This window comes from Ixodes scapularis, unplaced genomic scaffold (assembly GCF_016920785.2).
Source record: "Ixodes scapularis isolate PalLabHiFi unplaced genomic scaffold, ASM1692078v2 PGA_scaffold0__279_contigs__length_252992795, whole genome shotgun sequence".
NCBI classification, from domain to species: domain Eukaryota; kingdom Metazoa; phylum Arthropoda; class Arachnida; order Ixodida; family Ixodidae; genus Ixodes; species Ixodes scapularis.
Window position 1 is genome coordinate 247,103,064 of NW_024609835.1, and position 24,828 is coordinate 247,127,891.

Here is a 24,828-nt window from a genome sequence, read left to right on the forward strand (position 1 = left end):
TCGGAAAGTCGCCAACGGCAAATGAAGACAAGCGGAAGCTTTAAACAAGGAATAAAGTAATTGTCTCCACTTTCACCGTGTTTGTCGGCGCGTTTGATGCCCAAAGAGCAAAACAAGAAAACCGTGTCGAAATACTCTGTTTGTCTCTGTATTTTGAAGTGTTTTGTTGACAACTCCAGTTCCACTAGGAAACAAGTTTCCTTGTCCCCGTGTTCTGCGTCGTGTCTGCCAGGTGGGACAGCGGACTCCGCTAAACAGGCTGTTTGTCGGTGTCGTATGTCGCTCATTGTAGTCTGTCGCTGTCGTTTGTTGCTGTTGCTCTAGTGGGACACGGCTATTAGGGACTCGGCCTGGGGCATGTAAGGGGTGTGTGCATACAAGTCGCTGGTCGCAAGAACCAGCAGCATTGCATTCGTTGTGGTCAGTGTCCTGGATCTTGTCTGGATCTGCCTGTAATTTATGGGGCCTTTAGAACTTCAGCATTACACAGTGATAACATCAGCAGCTGGAAATTGATGGGACCGAAATAAAGATGACAAAACTAGACTGTAGCTGGAGTCTATCGCTAGCATGGAGAAGCTATCAATAGCATGGACTTCAGATTCACACAAGAATGTCCCGTGGGTAACAGGATTTGATGCACAAGTAATTTTGAAGTTGGCTCTAATGCTTCCGTTCTAATCCCCATGGACCTCCACAGGCTGAAAGGGCAGGTGAGATTTTATGTAACTGAACAGGTCACATACCTGTGTATCAAGTGCAGAGAAGGGAACAGTGAACAAAAAGGCACTGCAGGACAAGGTCCCAATATTTTTAAACCAAGTTCTGCATGGGTTTTTATATCATACTTCATTCTCTGCTCCTTGGAGTTAAAGAGACATATTGGAGCAGTCTTAGCTCACCTCCAGTGCTGATCAAAGTAACACAATGTGAAAATATGATAGGCGTAAGAAACACACAGCTTGAAACCAATTCGCGTCCTTTTATATTTCACAAAACTTGGTATGCGCAAAATAGCCTAAAGCTGGTACAAATCGAAGGAGTCTGTGCGATAAAACGTGAAAATACGGCAGAAAAAGTGAACACTTGCGGGGCGTAAAACCGCGGAAGAAAATCCGTTCATGGCAATCTTGTTCAGCGACAAACAAGTGTTTATTCAGCTGCGAAGCATTGAAGTGGATTTAAAGTCTGCATTGCGTTTCAGAGCAAGAAAAACAGCCAAATAATTGAGCATGAGCAGTACGATTGACAGCATTGCGGACGGTACGCGGGCGCGTAGGAAGGCGACAAGCCTTACTTTGACAAGAGCCACACGGAAACCGTAGACACAATCCACACACGCTGTGCAGGGCTGTGGACATCGGCATGCTGCGTAACTTCTGCTACCGACTTTTATGCGCGTGATATGCGGAATAACTCAGTGGGTATGCACTGGCAGATGAAACAATGCGTAATCTACACAACAACGCGTCCACCAAGTCACCACGGCACCGAAGCATCCGCCGGACTGTAGCAGACGCTCCTGCCGGCGACCGGCACCGCATGTGCGTCGCCGTCAAAATTTTGTGCGGCGGTGATCTGGCCAATCAGAGCACGCCGCTCCGCGGCAGATCTGGAATGGCCAGGTTTTGGAAATACGCTCACACCACTGGAGAGCGCGCGGAAATTTTAATGTTTGTTTCAGCATCACCTTTATTTACGGTTTTCTTAATAGCTACTTTGAATTTCGAGACAATAAATAGCGTACCGTGAAGACTAAAGTCCGGGTATCCAGAAATTGTAATTTAGTCAAGTGCAACGTTGAGTTCCACGGCTCCAGGGGTTCAACTGTGTTGTGACACACTGAAGTGGGAGAGCTAACATTCCTGCAGATGCTCTTAGCAGGAGTCCTGCCTCACCCGTGGCCGATGCTCCTGCGGGGGCGGAAGGAGGGGGAAATGCTTCCCGATCGACGTCCAGAAGCCGAACCACCAGATCCGCTTTAAAAAAACAGCTTTGGTACAGGACTTGAACCTCACCCAGCAGAACAGCATCACCAAGCTGGTCAAGAAACAGTGCAGAGACCCACAGCTGGCCAAAGTGATTTGCTACCTAGGAGATGGAACACTTGCACCAAATCGAACAAAAGCCCGCCAGGTGCAGTGCTCGGCTGAGGGAAGTGAACTTTACCCAGAGGGACTGCAGCACCACATGGCGGGGAAGAGACCACAGGCATGAATTCTACTGCAACCTGGGGCAGGCAGTGCTCCAACTGTGCCATAACCATTTCCTAAGCGGTCACTTGGGCTACTTCAAAACACTGAGACAAATACAGGAGTGTTATAACTAACTTGGCATACGCTCGGATATCTCTCGTTATGTTCGCTCGTGCAAGTCCCGTCAGCTGCTGAAGCCACGTCGCCGGAAACATGGAGGTGTTATGGACAGCACATGGGCTGGGGAGCCCATGGCCGAACTGAGTGTGGAATAAGGTGAGCTGGCGGGCTAGTTGGTCGTTCTTCATCAGTAAAATAGCGCAAAACAACAAGGAAAGGAAGGACGAGGTAGACAGAAAGGGCGCTGAACTGACAACTGACATTTAATAGACTTTAAAGGAGGAGAAGAAAGAAGCAAGAAGTTACTGATGTTGTTGCTTAAAAGAAAAGAAACGTACACCCTCAAAGTTGTTATACATAAAAGTTTAAAATAAAATGTATGAAAAAAGGTGAGTTGCTGATGATATCTGCGACTGAAAAAACCCCATCTATCGCCTTATCTCCAAAGGAACTTTACTACCTTAATCGTATGACTTGACGACAAGTATTCAGCCTGCAACCTCAGGTTCCTTTTTGGTCTCAAACTTCATCTTTTTTTATCATCTACGATTTCCGATGGTGTACCTCGGAAATTTTCTAATTTTGTTTCAAAATTATTGTTTCCTTCTCTCTTATTTTTTACGGTTTTTTCAGTCACAGATATCATCAGCAACTCACCTTTTTCATACATTTTAATTTAAAATTTTTACGTATACCAACTTTGAGGGTGTAGAGAGAGAAAATGCTTTATTTGTGGAACCGAGTGTGGGGGATGCCTGTCGCCCTTGAAACTAGACATTGGTGACAGGAGGAAGGGGAGGAAGGTGAAGGGAGTTATATACAATGTACAAGCCCTGCCGACTTTATGTAGTCGATCAGGGAATCTAATATTGCCTTCCGGCGTTCGGGGCAGCCGACCGGGAGGATCCATTCTAGCAGGCAGCTTGGTCTCACAGGCTGGGAGAGCGACTCCAAAGCATTCTTTCTTTCTTCTGCACTACTTGGACAATCCCAGAATATATGCTGTGTATCCGCGGGCACAAGGCATTCTTCGCATAATCCGGCTTGTGGGTCTTCTTCGTTGTCTTTCCATTTAAACTTGTTTATTCTGGCTGGGGTCATGGCTGTTCCCGTGCGTAGTCTTCGCAGGCACACCCTCTCCCATCGGCTGTACGACGTCGAGGGAAGCGGGTGTTCGTCTTGTTGCAGCTGTTCGTTGAGACGTCTTCTTCTCTCTTCGCGTTCTTGTGCTTTCAGATCAGCCGGATCGGTCTCTTCGATTGTGTCATTTCTGTCGACGAGGCGAATCGAGCCTTGGCCGGGCAGGGATGCCTGTAGCTGTTCCCGTGCGGCTGCATGCGCCTCGTCGTTCCCTTGGATACTTTGGTGACCAGGGATCCATCGAATTTTAATGTAATGTCCTTGGATTCGAAGTTGTTTGGCCGTCGTCTTGATTGTTCGGACGGTCTTGCTGCGACTGTCGTGTTTGCTGCATTCTTGAACAGCTTCTTTGCAGTCTGTGTAGATATAAAGTTTACGTTTTAGTTTGACGTCTTTGAATTCTATGATGGCCTTCTCAATAGCTTGAAGTTCAGCTTCCTTGACGTTGGTTTCGCTGCATAGTGTAGCGGCGAAGCGTTTGTGGGTGTTAGCACAGTAGTACGCGATGGCTGTGCCGCTTTCGTCTTTTGTTGCGTCCGTGTATATAATAGCGTTCTCGTCGTCTTCGAGAAGTGCTAGCACCTCGTCTAGGTGTTTACTTGCAGCGTGCTTTCTTCTCTTCATTTCATTCTTTCCTTGATTTTGTGGAGTGGGTCTAGTGTCAACCACTATTTCGTCTACCCAGGGTGGGGGAGGTTCCGTAAACACCGGGTAGGTTTCTTTACAGCAGGGTGTCGAACCGGAACCGAACCGAACCGAAAACCGGAACAGAACCGTTATTTTTAGCCGAACCGGAACTGAACCGAAACGAAAGCTTCGGCGCCATCTTGGAACTGAACCGGAACCTAACCGAAAAAAAAAATATAACGGTAACCGGTTCAAAACGGTTCAAGGTAATTTATTTTTTTATTTTTTGTTAGTATCACAATATGAACATATCAGAATAAAAAATTGGCGGCTGTATTTCTATCTATTGATGAAATTGTCATATAAATAATTGCAACGTGGGGTAGATTGTGGGTTCTCGTGGTGCTTTTGTATTGGCGCTATGATTAACCATGTGTCACGTTGTCACGTGATCTCATGGTGTCAATACATACTGGCAAGTAATGTCACGTGACCTCGTGACGTCACGTGACTCGCTGCATCAACTCGATTTAATTTGAGGAAGTCACTAGATTTATTAGCCTTGTTGACAGCATGATGTAACATGACATCACGATTTTGCACCGAGAGTCACGTGACACCGTGACGTAAGCGATTTTCATAACCCCTAGTCGAGTGCTCGGGTTCATGACAATCAGCATCGGAAATATTCGGATAACGGCTCATGTCAAATAAATATGATAATTAATAGCCCAACTCTAACAATATCTGAAGCTCAGCCCAAGCCTTTGCTTTCCAAACCCTAGCCGCCTAGGGCATGACTATGATGAACACTGACGGCATATAATTAGTGTCAGATCACGTAGTCGCTTGTTCAAATTGCGAGTTGAGGAGGGGACAGACAGCTGTCTCTTTCCTTTAATTTTTCTGCATCTGCTATTGCGCGGAGGGGAAAACTAATGGATGTTTTCGCAAGCTATCAACGTCAGTGGTTACTTCTTAACAGTATTTATTGAAAGTACAAAAAAATGTTGCAAGACCAATTTTACATCGTTGACCTAGGCAGCCAAAAATGTGTTTGTTGTTGCTGAACTGCATCCGAAAGATGTCACCGAGAATAGAAGTATTTAAATGACTAAATGCGACTTATCAACATGACGTTACATATAACTACACGTGTGTACGGAAGGAATACCTAAAAAAAAAGAAAGAAGATTTTAGTGACCTCAGAGGGACAGCCGAACGTTGGCAGTCGCTGTAAGTCTCACACGAGCGTGGTTCTCAAGTTATTGCCCAAGTTTCGATCCCCATTATATTCTGCTTAAAGAAGCTATAAAAAAGATTTATATGCATCACTAAATTCTACTCAGGATCACTCCCTAACATTAATAACTGATTGAACTTGGCTTCGCTCTTTTTTCTAAGAAATGGCAGTCGCCAAAAAATTAGAGAAATATGAGCATCATTCATTCCCTCAACTCAGACTAGAAGCGGCCACGTGGCCTGGTGCCTGTCATATGCCGCCAACGTTAATCATACCCCCGCGCTGGGGTTGGAAAGGAAGAAAATACGTGTTGAGCTCCAGGCATTGTTAGTGTTCGGCCATTCTCATTACCGCTGTGGTTGGACACGAGCCACTACCCAAGTGTCGGCCGAGGCATTGCTTGTTACGAGCCGATGCACAGTGCTCACACAGTTCTATCCAATCCATGAGCCGCGCTCGCCTGTCGTCAGGCGGGTGGGTTAGATCCCACAATTACGACATCAATCTTTGCGAAGGCAAGACTAAAAGACATAGTCTGATTTTAGCCTCGCGATTTCACCGCGACAAAGAAGCTTCTGAATCAGTGGCGGCCTGTGCGAGTATACTTGGGTCAGACTAGGACCAGTACGCCTAGGAAAAGTCATGAACATTCCAACCCGATATCGCTTTATGACCCCTTTAAACCTTCACAGAGTGCAAAATAAAAGCAATGAAGTGACCAATAAAATTGTCGAATTAGCACACACAAACAGAGGAGGCAATCCCTCAGGAATACTTTCAGCCTTTTCACTCTGGTGATGAAGGAAGACCAGCGAAGCTGTACTATGGTGGGAATGAAGTAATGGCTGGCCGCAAGTCGGCAAGACAGAGTGGAAAGGCTGGAGAGGTTGCAGCAATCTATGCGCGACGGCGGCAACCAGACAATCGGCAAGTCGGTTGTCTGGTTGCCGTCGTCCCTTATAGATGGCGGTAGCTGTCCAGAGTTTAGTGTCATCATTTGTTTGTTAACGGACACGATACCGGGGAAGCGATCCCTTAACAGCTCCGCCGTAAAAAGAAGTGTGTGTGCGTGTGTGTGTGGGGGGGGGGGGGGAGGGGTTTTAATTTTAAAAACCTGCTGTGTTGTAAAGGTTTCTCTTCCCCGCATCTTTGGCACAGACCAAAAAGCGTGACTCCGGAAACTACGTTGTGTGCAAAAACGCTCTTGCCAAATAGCACGTTTTGTCGTTCCAGACGCTCGCGCCGTTCCTCACGACTATGCACTAAGAATGGCAATATGTGCGTTTCAAATACTTGGCTTTCACTCAGGTTGAACCTCCTGCAGCTTCATTTTGCACCATTGAATTTGATTTTCTCAGCAAGAAGCGATCGCAGTGACCACCACCATATAGTGTGATGATGTCACGTGCATACCATGCTAAACAGTTGAGCTTTCTGGTGAAATGCGATGTTCGCAACACTGGCAATAGATGTCCTAATTGTAAAGTTGTGCAGTATTCATAGAAGTCTCGCGATGATATATGGCAGCCCAGAAAAAGTTTAGAGCGCATGACTATTCAAGCATATAGTGTTGTAAAGTGAGGGCCCAAAACAAGTGCAGGTAAAACCGAATATAACATTAGCCTCCCGAGGCAGTATTTCGCGAAGTTTCGAGCTCATGCAAGCTGATGAAATTCGATTTATACTGAGATTTTAAGAATCTTTGTTTGTCCTTCGCCCTTTTTATGTAAAATTATGAATTTCATTTCATGCATCTTTACGCATCTCTTTTTGCGGTAAGGCGTTCTGTAAGGGGTTATTTAGAAAAGTAACATGACTTATCTCTCTCTTTTTGCCACATTTCGTGTATTTGACTTCCAATATATCATGTAAGCACAGAGTCCTTTTTGGCATACCCTGCAACTCGATGTTTCACACTGCCAATCAGCCAAACAGAAAAACACTTTTACGCAGACTCCACAGCTCGCGTAGTTGCAAGTATCGTCCTTCCGCGTCGGTCTCATGCGGTCATGTGAACTTTGTGAAGTAAAATTTATTTATCATTATAAAAATATATTTAATTACTAACTGAATATTTGACAACATAAATAAAGGGCCGACCACCCTAAAGCAATGCCCCCCAAATTATCTGAAAGGTGTTGTGCCAATCTTTTCCGGCGTTTTTATCCTCGACAGGCACGTTGTAAGTGACATGGGACAGCCTTATACATATTTCGGATTTTGAAGCTAATTTAAATAACTATGTGTTCCTCACACATATAACTTCTCAGAAATGTAGAAGTCTTTTATTGACTCTTTTATGCGGTGAACATTACTTTTATGCGTCTACAGGCTGGACGAAAACAAAGTAAACAAGGGCGCGCGGCGGAACTATGAATTACGCACGCAAACCGTCAGAAAGTGTCTAATTAAGTCGCTGACATGTCGAGTAGAACGTGAAATACTACTTCGTTTTATTTAACAAAAAAAAAGAATCTTGGAGGACGCTCAAGCTTCGCCTTTAAAAGTGGAACGCGATAGCGTTAACGGGCCTCGTTTGCATCGCATTCTCATTTGCCGCGCAAGCGTGCCTCGCGTGGCCTAGTAAAAAGCGTCTGACTCGATACCGAGAGGTCGTGGGTTCAAATCCCGCCTAAAACTCTTAATTTTCTTTTCCTTTAAGGCAAAGGAAGTACTTTGAAAAGTGAAATCATTTGAGACATACGGCGACCTTTAATTTGCATTACATGTCATGTTTTAATCACTCTCATTCCACGCGTGATATCACGTTTCCCGTGAGCATTCTGGGTTGTTTGAAATTCTTGCGGGAGGGCATGTAGCTCTGACGTCATAACCCTATCGACCAATCAGGATTTTGCAGTCACGCCACCGACATCGGCTTTTTTGCGACATTAGCTCCTTAACGCTGACGCGTTGAAATCATCAATTAGCAAGGGTGATGCTCATTTGCAAATCAAACTGACCGGCATCTTGTCAAAAACAAACCTCAACAGCTATTCTATGCCGGCTTATCCTGTATAAGAAAATGTTCACTTGGGCAAGCGCTATCTTAGGCCAGGTTCGATCTGAGTGTGAAGTTGTTTATTGATTAGAGTGAGCAATTGCGATTACTTGCTGCATGATTAGTCGCATGCATGCGGTGCTCACTGTAAAGAATGTTTGGTTTGAACAACAAGCATCTTGATTTGCCACTCTGTGTTTCTTTAAAAATAGACTGAAAAGAATTATCCTAAAACTTTTGTGACATTTTGCGAATTTCATTGCTTTTAGCTCAGTCGTGTCGTCGTCATATACATATATATATTGTGAAGCGTATTTCGTAAACCATATTTCATGATATATATGGCCACCGAGGTACTCATTTCATAATTTTATGTGTTTTAATTATTTCCCTAGTTTAAGGACACAATCACGATTTCACTTTTAATACTGCGACACAAAGTTTTACCAATCAAGCGTATTTTAGCCCACCTACCAGACTTCGCGACAACATTTTATACCGTGTAGATCGATCAACTTGAACTTTAGAATTTTGCTTTAGCATGAAGAAAGGACAAGCAAATGCAAAAAGTTCTCAATTTCAAGCCGATCTATTTACTGGTATGTACCAACAAGCTCAACGCTTTACTGTTGTACTTAAACATTTGGATTCAGGTAAAATATATGTTACTCGTAAACAAAGGGATATTGAGTCGTATGAACACGACGTTATGTACGTTAATGTGGATTTTCCTCTACTCCTGCGTCGAAATTAAATAACTGAATTTCACAATTTTCGTACCTAAAAACAAAAGTAAATTGCACGGACGATCGAAGAAATTATATAGTTTATCGTTGTGCGGCGTAGATAGTGTATACTGCCTGAGCAACGCGAAAAATATATTCTCAGTTTATCGGTTCAAACCGGTTCGAACCGGTTTGAACCGTTATTTTTTGCTCCCCGGAACTGAACCGGAACCGAACCGAAAGCCGTGAACCCGAGCCAGAACCGAACCGGTAACAATTTCGGTTCGACACTCTGCTTTACAGTACCCGAGATCTTTGAGGATCTCCCGTCCCGGTTTGGTTTTCTGGAGCCTAAGCACTTGGCCTGTTTTGTTTTCTTTCGCGATCTCCTCGATGGTGTTGAGACCTGCTATTTGGTAAAGTGTTTCGATTTTGGTGCACTTGGGAAGTCCGGTGATAACTCTTAAGGCTTCCCTGTTTAGTGCCTCTAGTCCGTTCTTCTGTGCTTGGGTGAGATTAAGGTAATTGATCCCATAAGTTGCTTTAGGCACAAGGAGGGCCTTGACCATGGTCTTGAGGGTCTGATTTTGGGCTCCCCAAGCTTTTCCGGTGGTGCGTTTGATTAGGTTAAGCGCCTCTTTTCATTGGCTTCTAACTTGCTTATACCAACTTCCCGCTTTCCCGTTCTCATCGATCGGGATACCAAGAATCTTGATGGTCGGTTGTTGACGAATTTGTGTGCCGTTGACAAAAAGTTTGATTTTACTTCCCACATTTTCTTTTCGCCCCCTTCGGTCAGAAATGGCGATGTAATTCGTTTTTTCGGGTGAGAGTTGAAGTCCTGTTCGTTCGGAAAAATCTTGTATGTCGTCGAGTGCTTTTTGCAGCGTGACACTTTGTTTGGAAACGCTGCCGCCCTTCATCCAGATGGTAATGTCGTCAGCGTAAATTGTGTATCCCAAATCTGGGAATAGCTCGAGTGAGAGTGCAAGATCCGCCATCACCATATTAAAAAGTGTCGGCGAGATCACGGCTCCTAGCGGGACTCCGTCCTCGGTCCTCGGGATTGTCCAATGGCCGTCTCGAATTTCCTTTCATCCAAGAAGGACCGAATAAACTTCAAAGTTTTCCCCTTGATTCCTCTCTTTACTGCGCCACGTAAGACTGCGTCGTGTGGTACGGAATCAAAGGCTTTCTTAATGTCGATCGCGACGATCAGCCGGGGATTGTAGCAGGGTCGTTTTGAGGTGACGTCTTTGTGAATCATTGCCAAACTGTCTTGCGTTGAAAGACCCGGCCTGAAGCCGGTCTGTCTGGCGCAATATGCCTGGCTGTTGATTTCGAGGAGCCACGTGATTCTCGCCAGAACCATTCTCTCCATAGTCTTACATAGATTCGAAGTGAGAGAGATGGGTCGTAGGTTCTGAATCGAGTCAGTGAGCTTGCCTGGTTTGGGAATAGGAATTACGGTGGAGAGCTTCCACGCTTCTGGTAGCTGTCCTCTTTCCCACACTTCGTTGAACCACTTTAGTAGTTCTGTCTTCTTTTCCTCCGGTAAATTCTTGAGGGCTGTAATTGTGATCCTGTCCGGCCCCGGCGCGGTGTTGTTTGCCGAAGCCAGAGCTGCCATTAGTTCCCCCATGTTAAATGGCGCGTCAGCTGGTGACGGATGGTCGAGTTCAGGGATCACTTCTGTGTAGCGGTGTTGCAGCTGTTGCGGTGTTGGTTGCGGAAAGAAGTGTTCGCCTGCCCTTACGGCAAGTTCTTCCTCCGCGATTCCTAGTCTGATGGCGAGGTTTTGAGCAGTGCACTTGTTTCGTTTCTTGCCGGACATACCTTTGTATGTCCGCCACATTCTCCTCAAGCCAGTCTTTTCGTTGAACGAGTTGCAGTGCCGTCTCCAGATTTGCCGCTTGAGCTCCTTTGTGTAATATTTGGCTTTGGCCGTGGCGATGTTGAGTTTAATCTTGAAACGAATGTTATGTTTTGCCTTTCTGTATCGCTGTTGAGCCTGGAGTCTAGCAGCCCAAAGGTTGAGCAAATGTAGGTCAGGGTTAGGGGTGCCTTCTTTAACTTTGTAGGTCTTTGTTGCCGCTTTAATTGCTAATTGGATTTGTTGGTCTAGGGGGAGTGAGGAAGTGGCCGTCTGGATAGTTTCGCGAAACTTATCCCATCTGATGAAGGGTGCGTCTCGTTTGTACCGATCTTTGGTCGGTAGCTCGATTTTGATGGGCAGGTGATCGCTGCCCATTGCGTCTTGCATAGTTCTCCAGTTCGCCTTAACATTCTTGGTTGCCCACGTGAGGTCTGGCGTGGTATCTGCTTGCTTCGCGTGAAGTCCGATTCTCGTGGGCGTGCCGGGTTCGTTGATTAAAACGAAACCTAGCTCCTTTGACTTGCTCTTCAGCGCCTCGCCTCGAAGGTGTGAGCGTTTGTAGCCCCATTGCTCGTGTGGAGCGTTGAAATCTCCTCCTATTATTATGGCTTCCTTTTTATGTCGAGGTTTCATTTGTGCAAGCCAGCTCATATCATCTCCTCTTTTGACGGCGGGCCTTATATAGGTCGAAGCCACCGTAAGAGTCGTTTTGTTGTGTTTGATCTATACTACGACTACCTCTCTCGCTTCGTTGCACAGGTCTGTCGATTCCCTTTGCGCGTGCGGAACGTGCTCGTCGAATAAAATGGCCACCTGTCCTAAGATCACAGTTTCTTCTCTATCCGTGCCCTTTTTGTGCGGGATCGCTCTCGGTATGGATGGTGCGCTGTATGTCTTGTAGCCACTAAGCTTAACACTTTCGGAGTTGGTCTCTTGGAGGAGAATGACCGCCGGTCTTTTCTTGCCCATTCTTTGAAGTCGTAGTTGCAGCTCCGCTGCTTTGTTTGCGAATCCTCTACAATTCCATTGAAGAATCCAGGGGCGAGGGCTTGCGTCTTTGCTTTGCGAATCGTCCGGTTTCACATTTCTTTTCTGGCTATCATTCATTGGTGGGTACCGGGTATCTGTCTATTTTTTCCCCGATGGATTTCATTCTGGTGAGGATCTCAGTTGCTAGATACTCGAATCTTTCAATTCTTCTAGTGTTGGATTGAATAGAGGCCAGGCCTTCCTCAACCTTTTGGCACATGGCAGAAAGCTTTGCTTCCCAAGCGGAGGGGTCTCTCGGTAGGATGTCTGCAGGTTGTTCTGCTGGAATCTGTTGCCCCAGTCTCAATTGTTGCTTGTCCGCGGCTGTCGTTGAAGCCATAGGGTGGCGTGGACGTACGGGGTTGAATGCTCCTTGATTCATTCTTACTCTATCTGCCCATGAAACGTCCGGCCGAGCCGACAAAGGCAGGAAAGGCGACGGCGTCAAAACAATTATATCATCTTGGAGGTCTTCGTCAACTCGCGGTGCGGGCTTCTTTTGTCGCTTCTGGTGCGAGTCGCTTCTCGGCGGAATTTTCCTTTTAGGGCACTCGTTGCTTGTGGCGACGTGTGCTCCGTTGCAGTTGACGCACTTTGGTGCAGCCTGGCAATCCTCCACCTCTCCGTGTTCTTGTCCGCATGATCCGCACCTCCGGATGTTATTGGGGCACACATCAGCCTTGTGACCAATTTGGTGACATCCGAAACAAACCAGCGGCCTTGGTCTGTATTCTGCGACCCTGTAGACTTCGAAAACGTAGCGAACGTGCCGGGGCAACGTTCGTCCCTCGAATGTAATTAGAATGGTCCTTTTCTTGATGCCCAGGGCTCTGGCCGCGATGATCTTGTGTGTGTTGCAGCTAAGTTCATTTACGAGAGTTTCGGGTTCTTCATGTGGAGAGTGAAGGTAGATGACACCTCTCACCTCGTTGGAGCCTAGTGCCTTGTAGGGCTGCACTTCTTGTGGGCCTTGTCGCTCGGTAGGAATTTCCCTGATTTGGAGAAATTTTTCCGCGAGCAAGCTGTTCCTGGTTGTAATGGCGATGGTATTCGCTTTTTCGTGTCTATGCACGGTGAAGTCACTCATGTGTCTTTACGCCGGTTTTCTCGATGGCGGCGCGAATCTCCTTGGTTGAGAAGTCCTCGACGTTCATTTTACACACTGGTCGGAGAACAACCGTCTGCGTGAGGGGCTTCTGGGTCCTTTCATCAGAAGACTCACGTTGCTGCGTTGAAATCAGGTCGTATTTACGTTTCCCTCGTACCGCCTGTCGGCCATCCTCGTTACTGTCCATCATGACAGGGCTGTGTTGTTCGTCAAGTTTAGGGTTTTTTTCATAGGTTGTCATCGGCAGATCTCTGGGCGAGCTACTCGCGAGCATGGGAAAGTCTTCGTACACAGCAGAAACTTGACTGCAGGGTGGTGATCTTGCGTCGATGTTTTCTCTGGAACCGTCGTCGCATTTCAGAGCTGACAGAAAGGGTTGAAGTCTCTCTCGCTGGTCTATGCATTGCTGAATAAATGCTTGATTCGCCATGCAGGTGCTTACCCATTTCTTGTTGGCGGTGCACGTCCGGAAGTAGTCAAAGTCAATTACGAGGCTGCGTTGTGGAGCTGCGGCCGGTATTGCAGCGTTGCCGCTGTTCATTTGAACTGCCTGCGCGAGAGCGGCGTTAGGCTTCGGCGTTCCGCTTCCATTGTTTATCCTCGGACCCTTGAAAATCCCCTTTCGAGGAGGTCCAAGGATTCCTTGGCTTGTCGGTTGGTTAGGCGAGGTCTCCGCGTCGGTCCTCGGTGTCCAGGGCGGCAACGAGGGGGTGCTGAGACCCCCTCGGATTGGGGCAATGGTTAAGCCTGAAGCGGGAGCTCAGGAACGTGCGTCTGGTCTCCTCGAGAGCTGAGGCCAGAATCCTTGAGGGTGTACGTTTCTTATCTTTTAAGTAACAACATCAGTAACTTCTTGCTTCTTTCTTCTCCTCCTTTAAAGTCTATTAAATGTCAGTTGTCAGTTTAGCGCCCTTTCTGTCTACCTCGTCCTTCCTTTCCTTGTTGTTTTGCACTATTTTACTAATGATGAGTGTGGAACTAACCGGACCCTTGCCCTGCCCCCCCCCCCTCCCCCCCCCCCCCCCCGACAGCATAGACGCCTGCTGGTGGTGGTGGACAAGTTCACCAAGATTGTTGAGCTTTTATCCTTGCGCACTCTCACCAACAAGGTTATCGTGGAACACACAATGGAGGTGTTCTGTCGACACGGGTTCCCCAGAAGCATTTCGAGCGACAACGGCAGCGTCTTCGTCAGCAAACTGTGGAAGTCAGTCATGGCGCACATAAGGATCAAGGACAGGCACACTGTGCCATACCGACCAGCGGGAAACTGGTTGAGCGCCACAATGCCACGGTGAAGCAATGCCTCATGGCATACTGCTCGGCTACCAGGGATTGGGACAGGAGGGCGGACGTGCAAGAGTGTCAGCACAGGCCATACCCCAGCACTAATGCACGTGCTATGGATGGGAACTCTGGATGCCAGGGGAGTCAGACGTCTAAAGGAGTGGTGTCGCCATGCACTGCAGCGCTGCCCCTGCCTCTGTGGCCGACTTGACTCAGAGGATGCAAGATGCTCGAGATTTGCAATGGAGCACCAGGAGAAAACCAAGGAGCTTCAGTGCAAGCGCTACAACCAGCTTCGGCAACCTGTGGAGTATTGTATAGGGGACATGGTGCTCAATGGACCTCGACACCCTGAGCGATGCATAGGCATAGCCCCAAATCAGCAGCTCGAAGGTCGGGGCCATACGGGATCACAGAGAAGGTCGGCCGGGACGACTACAAGCTCAAGGACTGCCAAACCGTAAAGCCAGCAGGGATAGCGCATGTGGACCAGCTGATGAGGTACCATGACTGGACGGGAAGAGAGGGGGAGAAGCCATCGATTGCGAGGGTCACGCATGATTTTTTGTTGAAGTTGAAGTCCTGGGTTGAAGTCGCGCATGATTTTTCTGAAGTACTGAACTGTAAAGGCCAGGTTGATGTTATTTTTTAGATTAAAAAAAAAGCATTTAAGATTAACCACAGGAAATTATTACTGAAATTAAAATATATTCTGAAAAACCCAGGTCTCATCAGATGGATAGAGATGTTTTTGTACAGAAGACAATTTGTAGAAATTAAAGATAAACATTCCGATTTGATCGATGTAAAATCAGGTGTACCTCAAGGAGCAGTGCTCAGTCCTTTGTTTTTTTAAAATATTTATTAATGATATACTCTTCAATTTAACTGTTAAGGCTAGGTAGACTCTTTGCCGACAACTGTATCTTATATACAGAGGTTAAGGAGCCCACCGATCAAATTAATCTTAACACGTGTTGGTCAGTGGTGAAATACTTGGCAAATGTCACTGAACTTAGATAAAACCGTTTGTATGACTATTGCACATAAAACAAAGCCCATTGAATTCGCGTTTGCCATCGAAGGGTATCCACTAGTAAGGATAAGCAGTTACAAATATCTGGGTGTCATTATTTCTCATGAACTCCGTTGGAGTTGATAGTATTGTAAAAAAAGCAAATTATAAATTGTGGTATTTAAGGCGGTCTTTGAAACTAAGTTCAATTAACACAAAACTTTTGGCTTATCAAGCACTCGTTCGTCCATTGATGGAATACGCATGCGAAATTTGGGATCCTCATATTGTTAAAGATGTGCTAAAGCTAGAAAAGGTGCAACGACTTGCTTTGCGTTTTATTTTTTCCAAATATCGTCGACTGGATTCACCTACGGCACTGTATTCAAAAGCCAACATTCCATTACATAAGGCCACGGTCCCACTGAATGTGGCAGTTTAGGTACTTTTTCGCAGGTCATTACTCATCCCCTTTTAAATACTGTTTTCTGGGATTGATGTCATTCGAAAAACAATGCACTCCTCTTTCTTTTTATATTATGTATGTGTTGGTTTTTACTGTACATGCGCATTTGTAGTATTGAGAATATGATGGCGTGGACCCTCACTTGCTCCGCTAGTTCATGTTTTATGAATGATCCATTAAAGGTAGCACGGTTCCAATATAGCAGTTTTGTTAAGATGATGTCGGAGCAGAATGTAACGATACACGTTTTTGATATTTGCACTACTTTGTTTTTTTCATCCCTCCAAATATTGCCCTAAAATTGACATTTTACAGCACAAATATGTTTTTAATCACAAGCGCTAGGGTAATGAAATTAGCTACAGATGTAGTGCTTATTAATTGGTAATATGCAGAAAAAAATTTAATGTTGTGTAAAATTTTTTTGTTTAGATATTTTATATCAAACGTAGCACTTTTTTGTGCTTCGAGTCATGGTACTTCAGATGCCGCTGAGCAAATAATTAAACTATGATAAAATCTTTTATAACGTTTAGAGCTACAATGGTTGCCCAAGAGGTGGACGATGGCTTTTTTTTTTTTCATTTTCAAAGTCATAACGCTCCAGAAGCACTTCAAACTTACCTGTTTTTGACGCATATCTTGTTTGGACATCGAACAGATTTATTGGCATCTAATAACATTTATTGGTTGGAATAGATATGCATTGCGATGTATTACATTTTCACACTGATCTTGCTTTGGTTTCTTAATAGGTGTAGAGCTTAGCTAATTTTAAAAGCATTAAAACACTGTTCGGGTGTTTTGTTGCGCGACCTGGCGGATGGCAGACAAACTGCTGATTTCTAATGTTCAAAAAATTTCCTAGGGCGGCGTTGGCGTCTGTATAGGAACCGTGCGCATCTAATTCAAGCCCCGACCAGGGCGCCCCTAGCGGCAAACGGGTCCATTGCACCGGGAAGCATCTGCCAGTCGCTGCGTTGGTTGTGCGTTGTAGTGGGTTAGCGCTGTTATTTCTGAGGTGGCTATTCCGCACCAAGAAAGCCGTAACAATTGCTGCGGAAAGTGCTTCCTCCGACGGGCGTCGGAGGAGTGGGCCCTGTGTGCAAATCGTTCCTCCGACGCCGGAAGTGACGTAGTCGCGTCGGAGGAAAGACGGCTGTGTGGAAATCGTTCCTTCGACGCCGGAAGTAACGTATCATCCCCGGCCCCGGATGTTGCCTTTGTTATGACATGTGGCCGACCATGTGCGTCTGCCGCTGTAGTCTTCTGTGGTCGGGTCCTGGCCGCGCTGCTGTCGGCTCCGGTCACGCAAGCTATTTTGACTGATTTTTCGCACTCTTTGAAGCGTTTTGTTTAGCATTGTCTTGTTCTTTTTAGCAATACATTTTTCCGTATCTAGTGCTACTCTTTGTATTTTGGCTTTGATCGCACCCCCAACGTGCCTCGAGTTTTGGTAGCCGGCGATTCGATGGTGAAGTACTTGCCATTGAATAGTCGGTTGGCTGTTGAGGTTGCGCCGTTTAGTGGTATTAGAATCGAGCACTTGTTTTCCCAGGTGTCTGAGAAGCTACCCGATTTTGATGTCATCCTACACGTTGGCACTAATAATTCCCATATTAGTGCCAGCGTGTACATCGACAAATATCGTCGTCTAGCTGCCCAGATCTGTGAACGCAATCCAATGATGCAGATCGCCTTTTCTGCCGTTCTTCCGAGACGGGAGAATAGGTTCTGCTCATTGGAATGGCAGCGTAGTCACGCTGCAGAGATCGAGGCTTCGAATGACCGTTACCGAGAGGTGAACTCGCTGCTGCGAGAGTTGTGTCGCAGGGAAGGGTTCACGTTCCTTGACGGGCTAGCTGACGAGTGGCACCAGTGGATCCACCGCGACGGCGTCCACCCAAACCGGATCGGCAACAAGGTATGCACACGTGCGTTAAGTCGCTGCACTAAAGAGCGCGAATATAGGGCGGCTACGATTGCAAGGCTCACCGTAAAAAAGGGGAACTGAAAATTGACCTGCGCACGTGGCGAGCTAAATTACTGGTTGGATTCAACTGGTTGACAGAACGGTGCCAACTCCAGCAACGAAACACGGCACAACTTGGAAGGTTGACCAGTCTTTATTGTCAAAAACCGAGAATGAAAATAAATAGGTTCGGTGACGTTCACGTTTCCGGATTGAAGGAAGCACAGCGTAGCTCTAAGGACCGCTTCAGTTGCCTCGTTAGCTAATTGCGACGATTGAATCGCCCTTTCAGAGCGAGTATTTGTGCGAGGTGAAAGATTAGCCGCTGGCGTCTGTCAGCATCCGTGACGACGTCCCTAGCTTCTCTCCATCGCGTGAAGAAAGGTGCTCACCCGTGTTTCCGCGTTGCGCAGGTGAAGTCCTGATAGGATGCGGTTGCGCTCCCACCTTACAATCAAACAATTCCAATTGCTTGTGTCACAACAGCTGCCAGTTCGGGTAGACTTTCCGCCATTTTTACCATTGTGCTCTCCGCGGCTGTTTTCTCTTCCGTCTGGTTTCTCCCTGGGTGCCCTCCGGTCGTTGAACTGCATCTTTCTGCCCTCGAAGTTCACCGTTGGGTCGCAAGAAGCGCAGATATGGTTTTGACATTTTCATAACGACACGTTTATCAATACACCAACTTTGGCGATGGTTTCCCTTCTCTACCGACCACTGGATGGACGGATGGATGAATCCGGCTGAGCCCTTTGGATCGGGCGGTAGCTTACGCCAGCTAGCCATTCTGTTTTACCATTTAAGCTTAGAATATTTAAAGGTGAAAGCTATATTCACTCCGCACTGCAAAGAAAGTGAGGCTATAAAACACCCTTGCCATCAGTTAATAAGAAAATACCTAGTTTTCTCTTGCCTTCTGCCACCATTCACTTAATATTTGCTTGGTAATCTCTACTGTCTTGAAATCCACTGTTCCTTCGCTGTTTCTAAAACCCAATGACTTTATTAAATCTATGTTCTCTTCGTATCAAGTATCAAGTGCTCAGCCGTCTCGTCCTCCTCTCCACAAGCAGTGCACACTGTATCCATTTCCTGGTACTTCGCTCTGTGTGTTCTGGTTTGCAGTACACCCGTCCTCGCCTCGAACAACAATGAGCTTCCCCTAGATTGGTCATAAATGCTTTCTTTGGCAATAACTGTTTTGTTTAATTTATAGTTTTCCAGAGCCGTCTTTGTCTGCATTCTCTCTAGCCACCAATCTCTTTCTGTGGCCTTAACTGACACCTGCTCTTCCTAAGTCCACTTAGCCTTAAAAACTGTCCTCCTAACTCCCTAGTGCACTGTCTCCAGTTTGTATCTATACTCCTCATGTATAAATAGCTGAAAACCTTTTGTGCCCATTGCCACCCATCCATTTGCCTCAACCAATCCTCAAATTCTATCTTGCTCACCGCTTCCCTGCTCTCAGATGACGCCCATCCCATGTCTCCTTGTACTAGCTCCCTGGTTTGGTGTTTTGCAATGTGTCCCCAAAGCCAGCCTACCTACTCTGCACTGTTTTATTTCTAGTCTCGCATGCACTTCGGATTTCACACATAGCACTGCATTTCCAAAAGTCAAGCCAGGCACCATGACCCCTTTCCAAATCTCTCTCACCACCTCATACCTGTTGTAATTTCAAAGTGCTCTATTTTTCATTACAGCTGCATTTCTGTTGCCCTTACCTATTATATACTTTTCATGCTCACTGAGATATTCTGCACCATCACATATCCATGCTCCTAGGTACTTGTATTTACTAGCTTTCTCAACTGTAATATTCTGTACCTTCAGCCTCTCAACTTCATCATCGTTAAAAATCATGATTGGTGATTTTTCACTGCGTCACATGTGCCATCTGTCGACAACACGCAAAACTAATCCGTATGCGTGTCACAACGGCCTGCTGGGTCCGATATAAAAAAAAAAGGGAGTAGGTCTTTGCTTCAATGTTTAATACATTTTATACATGTACATAAATGTTGATTTAAGTAAATATTTTTTATGCCACTAATTATATTGCAATTTATAAAAGGATATGTACATTAAAATTTGGCATATTTTTTTAAATACATAAATGTATACCTAGTAATTAAAGGTTTATCCATTTCTGTAAATCTATATATTTAAGTTTTTTTTCCTTCACTAGCAAAGATCAATACACCCCCATCTTGTCGAAATGGACACGGCATGTGAACCCTAACAGGGAATGGGAAAACAATTGAAACTTCCCCTGGGAATCCCTCCAACCAGTTAACTCCTTAACTGGTCCCAGTTACCCCTACCCGTTCCCCATCTGGGCATAGTCAAGCCAGTTGACCCCCTCAGCTAGTCCCAGTTGCACTCCTATTGATAACAGCCAATTCCAACTTGGGACCAGTTAGTTCCAGTTGTAACCAGTCGAGATGCCAACCGGTCCCAGTTAGACATTTTGGCATAGGTGCCTTGTATGTAAAGCTAAAGCTTTCTGTGAAATCTTCAAGGCAACATCTTTAACAATTTGAACGAGTGAGGTGACTGCAGCTGACAATCAGCTTTGGTGCTAATGTCAAGTAGCGTGTGCAGGTCCTCGCTGGGTTCATGGGCCAGCAAGTATGGAGCATCCTGGAGAAGATGGCCAGGGCCAAGATCCAGCAGGACCACAAGGAGGCAATGCCAGGGACCCTCTCGTGGGACGGCTGGACCATCAAGGGTGCCCTATTGACCGCGCCATGTTGTCTCTTCAGAATTCTCCGACTTTTCCAGCAAAGTTTTGTTAATCTGACGACATAGTCTTTCTAAGAGGCTGGGGAAATTATAGCAAAAAGTTTGTGGGCCTCACATCTGGTAACAAGAAGGCTCCAAAAACAAGGCCCCTTGAAAACTGAGCAAGTTGCTACTTGTGTAAATTGGCTCTGAAGAAACCAACAACTAGGCGCTGCACAGTCCGATGATTCTTTCCGAGTCTGAAGTGCTTCGAGGGAATCGGAATTTTGTGTTATAATGTGAATAAACTGTTCTGCATTGCAAATCGAGTTTGATGTTGTTTACTTACATTTGGGGGGGTGCCGATTTGTCTTATACCTTAGTAGTTACATCAACACACTGCATTTGATATCAATCCTGCCCCAACAATAGCTAGTGCACATGGGCCCCTTTTTTCCTTTCTGATCACTCCACAAATAATGCCCGGTGCTTCTCTGCGTGCACCAGAGCAACGTACGAAAGCTAACTGCGAGAGCACTGGCTTTTCTCCGCAGCGTGGAGAAGGTTACCAAAAAAGAGCTGGTGCTTTTCACATGCACCGGTGCGATGTGGGAAAACTTACAGCGAGAGCACGAGTGCTTCTCCGCGTGTACTGGTGCAACAAGGAAAAGCTTAACACGAGAGCATTGTCGCAAAGTATTAAGCTTGATACTAGCATTGTATTGAGAACACCACAGTTTGCAGAGACGTGGTTCATTACTCCGACAAGCTGGAAGTGTGCTGCGGAGGCATTTGTTTACAGCATTTTCAAAAAAATTTGTTTTACTGTCGAAGGATGTATGGCCATATCAGTAGATTATACAAAAACTTTCCAACACAAAGAATGGAAAGAAACTACAGTGGACTGCTTCCTTCAACCAGCAATGACAGTGATGAATTTTGTTGCTGGTTGAAATAAGTAGTAGTCGTCTGGAGTTAGTATTCTATTCCTTTTATGTCCAAAAGTTTGAAACCAACACTTTATTCTTATTTTCCTGCTAATCCTTAAATGAATGCTTTTCAGAGGCTGCTGGCCCAGATAGCTAACAATTTCTTTGTTTGCATTGTTCGGCCAAGCATCACAGCTACCAGATAACTGGGTTCTAGTTGCCTGGTAGAAAAGCTGTTTTTCTACCAGGCAACTGCAAGTGCCGTCTCAATTTTCTTTCTTGAATGGCATGGGATTGGGCCTGGGTGCCATACTGCAGGAAACAAATGATCCGGAGCCCAGGTACCACTTCCACAAGATGCAAGGAAATTCCTTTTATTGGGAGTGACAATAATAAGACATTAATATTTGGCTCACAAATTCATTGCCTTGGTCGACACGGGAGCCACAAATTCCTGCACATCACATGCAGAGTAATTACTACGGGCAACGAACACCTATTGCACATGGGTAATAGCAAATAGTTACAGCCTATGCGATGTGGAATGATGTTACTGCTTCTTGCAGGCATGTCCACCCTATTTAAAGAAGGAGTCTGTGAAGATGTCCACCGATGCCTTTCTAAACAACTACAGGCAAACTAGAGCAGAACTGTTTCATGTTCCTTCATGTGTAACCAGACATTTTGTATGCTTTTATGTGTGCTCACTGTGAATACCTCACGTCTCTCGGATTCAGTCATTGATGCCATCGCTCCACCTCGCCTTTATATATCTGCATCTGTTGCAATGTACCGTCGCCATTTGGATAATCTTACATTTATTTGTTTGTTAACTTTATAAGTGTGTTTAGGATTTTTTTTGTTTGCTGGTTTTATTGTTTGTTTTGGTGCACCACGGGGCATCCAAGATAAAGACTGATGACACCAAAATAAAGATGATTATTATAATAAACCTGTTGCTGACCCTCCTAATTCGAGGGCCACAAATGACAGCCCTTTTTTGCCAGCACTATCTACTATCGCTGTAGCGCTGCCAAATCATTATTTGCAAAGAAAAGTGGTGTAAGATAATTCCTTGTGTCTCTGCGGTACAAGGCAGCGTTTGCCTTTGCCTGATTGACACCTACACAGAGTCGCAAATACTTTTCCAGAAGCTCTTGTCTCCGCTATAATCAACTATATAAAGAACATGACATTGCCACTCTTTCTGAGCATTTGTGCTACCCACTTATCTACACACTTGAAGCATAAAAGCAGCAATATTACAATATTAGTAAGTTAGCAATAAAAAAATTAAACAGTTTGGTTCCTGCATGGGACATCCTGATTCAATCGACTTATAGATTCAGTGTCCATCCGATCGATTCCAGAAAAGCAGACCGTACCGAATTTCACCTGCAGGATGCAAAGTTATCTAATAGTATATCAACAAAATGTTGGAAAAAAATTGTTCAGCCCATCTTCATCCCTTGGCCATCCCCCATTGCCCTCGTATAAAGAATTGAGGGCTCAGTGTCGCATGCTGCAAATGAAATGATTGGCAGTGGTCATGCACTGACACACGTATACACAGGGTGGAGGATAAAAATCAAGTTGATTTAAATCGAAATCATGATTTAGACCACAGCTTTAATCATACAGGTAAATTACTTTTAAAATGTAATTTAATTACAATTACTTTGCTCCAAAAGTAGTTTAACTACAGTTACAATTAGTACTACCTGAGAAATAACTCATTGCAATTACAAATTACTTTGCTGATGACATCATCAGTGATGATGACAATGCTAATGTCGGTGACGTCATCAGTGACGTCACTGATGTTATCATCAGTGTTGATGATGCAAGGATTTCCGGTTGGCACCGGAAATCCTTGCAAAAGTAGTTGTAAATGTGCCTCAAAGTTTGTAATTACTGATGCTAAAAAGCAAATAAAGTACAATTGCAGCTCCCTTTAGCAGGAAGTGATGAATTACAAATTACCAGAAAAGTATTTAAATTACAGTAATTTAATTACTGTAATTAAATGACTACCCAAGTATGATTTGAATACCGATGTTTCAAATCAAACATTTTGATATATTAAAAAAAAAAACATTAATTTTACCACTGGAACCTCAACTATTTTATTGTTTTCAGGTGTATTTATATTTTCATTCCATGTAAAATAATTATCAAGTAATATTGATATGGGGATAACGAGCAAATATAAGACTTCTTCGAGGCACAAGTAAATTGTAGGATTGAACGCTCTCTCTACTTTTCAGCTCGTTCTTCAGGTATAGCAAGACAAGGGAAAGGGTAGAGTCAACAAAAGAACTGCGTGCGTGAACAAGCATACAAACTCAAATACCAGCAGAGAGAGGTATACAATCAGGCAGACAGACTAAAGTATATGTCTCTGGTTGATCTTGCATATTCTAGTGTATTTATTATTTTCAGAGAAATTATATTTCAAAAAATTATTTTGAGAAAACAGTTTAAATCTAATCAATGATTTTTTTCTTTTTTTAATTTCGCCAGTGAGAAATTTGTAATTTGGTTATTTGTAAAGTCATGTTCAGTCAATCAATGTGGCCTATTGCCATAAGTGCTCTTCGGAGGATGAGATTCGCGCATGGATTTCTTGCAATAAATGAGAAGTATTTCTAGGTCGCTTTTTCGCAGTACACAACTTCGTAAGGTGAAGCGCACTTGCGGGTTTTTTGCTTTCCTGCAAAACTCGGTGTTTAAGGGAGAAGCACGCTTATGGAACGTTAGGTCTACTGCTTTCCCATCTTACTGCAACTGACAAGTACATTTGCTGGTTCTGCGCTTTCCCACAAGGAAAATACGTGCAAGGGGAAGCGCACTTGCGAGTTACTTGGTCCGCCGCTTTCCCGCCGTACAGCAAATAGAAGGGGGAAACCCTCCTTCCAGGGTACAAGCTCTTTTCTGAGTTTCAAACTGTTCCACAAGGCACATTCTCGTAGGAAGAACCGCTTTTGCGGGTCGCGCTATTCTGGATAGCGTGCGTTTTTAATTAGAAGCACGCTTGTGGGCTTTTTACTGCACAGATGTCATAGAAAAATGTCCTTCCACTGGCAAGCAGACTTCCAAGTTAATTGTATTTGTTCCTTGAAACCTCTACTTCAGCAATGTTGCTATTGTGAGGAAGCACATGTTTCCTCCCAATTATAAGGTTAGTACAAATAAATGGTGTACAAAACACGTCTTAGCTTCAGCCAAAACTCTGTACTCAGCATACAATGTGTATGTAAAAGAAAGCACATGGTGGTATAGATTTGAATGATTAAATCAATATAAAACAGTAATAATAATAAAACTTTGTGGTGGAGGAACACTTCAAATGTTAAAATGTAAAGTTGCATAAG

General features: G+C 45.0%; 2 protein-coding genes across 2 annotated transcripts; one reads left to right on the forward strand and one right to left on the reverse strand.

Moving 5' to 3' along the window:
• Nucleotides 1-12,026: 12,026 nt before the first annotated feature.
• LOC120842680 lies at nt 12,027-13,043 on the reverse strand. The gene has a single exon (XM_040213835.1). The coding sequence runs from the start codon at nt 13,041-13,043 to the stop codon at nt 12,027-12,029; it is 1,017 nt and encodes a 338-aa protein (XP_040069769.1).
• A 3,896-nt stretch (nt 13,044-16,939) lies between these two features.
• On the forward strand, nt 16,940-20,850 carry LOC120842669 (GDSL esterase/lipase CPRD49-like). Its single transcript, XM_040213828.3, has 2 exons — nt 16,940-17,756; nt 20,406-20,850. The coding sequence occupies exons 1-2, from the start codon at nt 17,304-17,306 to the stop codon at nt 20,610-20,612; spliced, it is 660 nt and encodes a 219-aa protein (XP_040069762.1). The 5' UTR covers nt 16,940-17,303; the 3' UTR covers nt 20,613-20,850.
• The last annotated feature ends 3,978 nt before the right edge of the window (nt 20,851-24,828 follow it).

What these genes read in the sequence shown, in the direction of transcription:
- LOC120842680 (XM_040213835.1), bottom strand. Translation starts at nt 13,043, where the DNA reads ATGAGTGACTTCACCGTGCATAGACACGAAAAAGCGAATACCATCGCC.
- LOC120842669 (XM_040213828.3), top strand. Translation starts at nt 17,304, where the DNA reads ATGGTGAAGTACTTGCCATTGAATAGTCGGTTGGCTGTTGAGGTTGCG. An exon ending in CAAACCGGATCGGCAACAAG is followed by an intron (nt 17,757 to 20,405) that starts GTATGCACACGT and finishes TAGCGTGTGCAG; the next exon opens with GTCCTCGCTGGGTTCATGGG.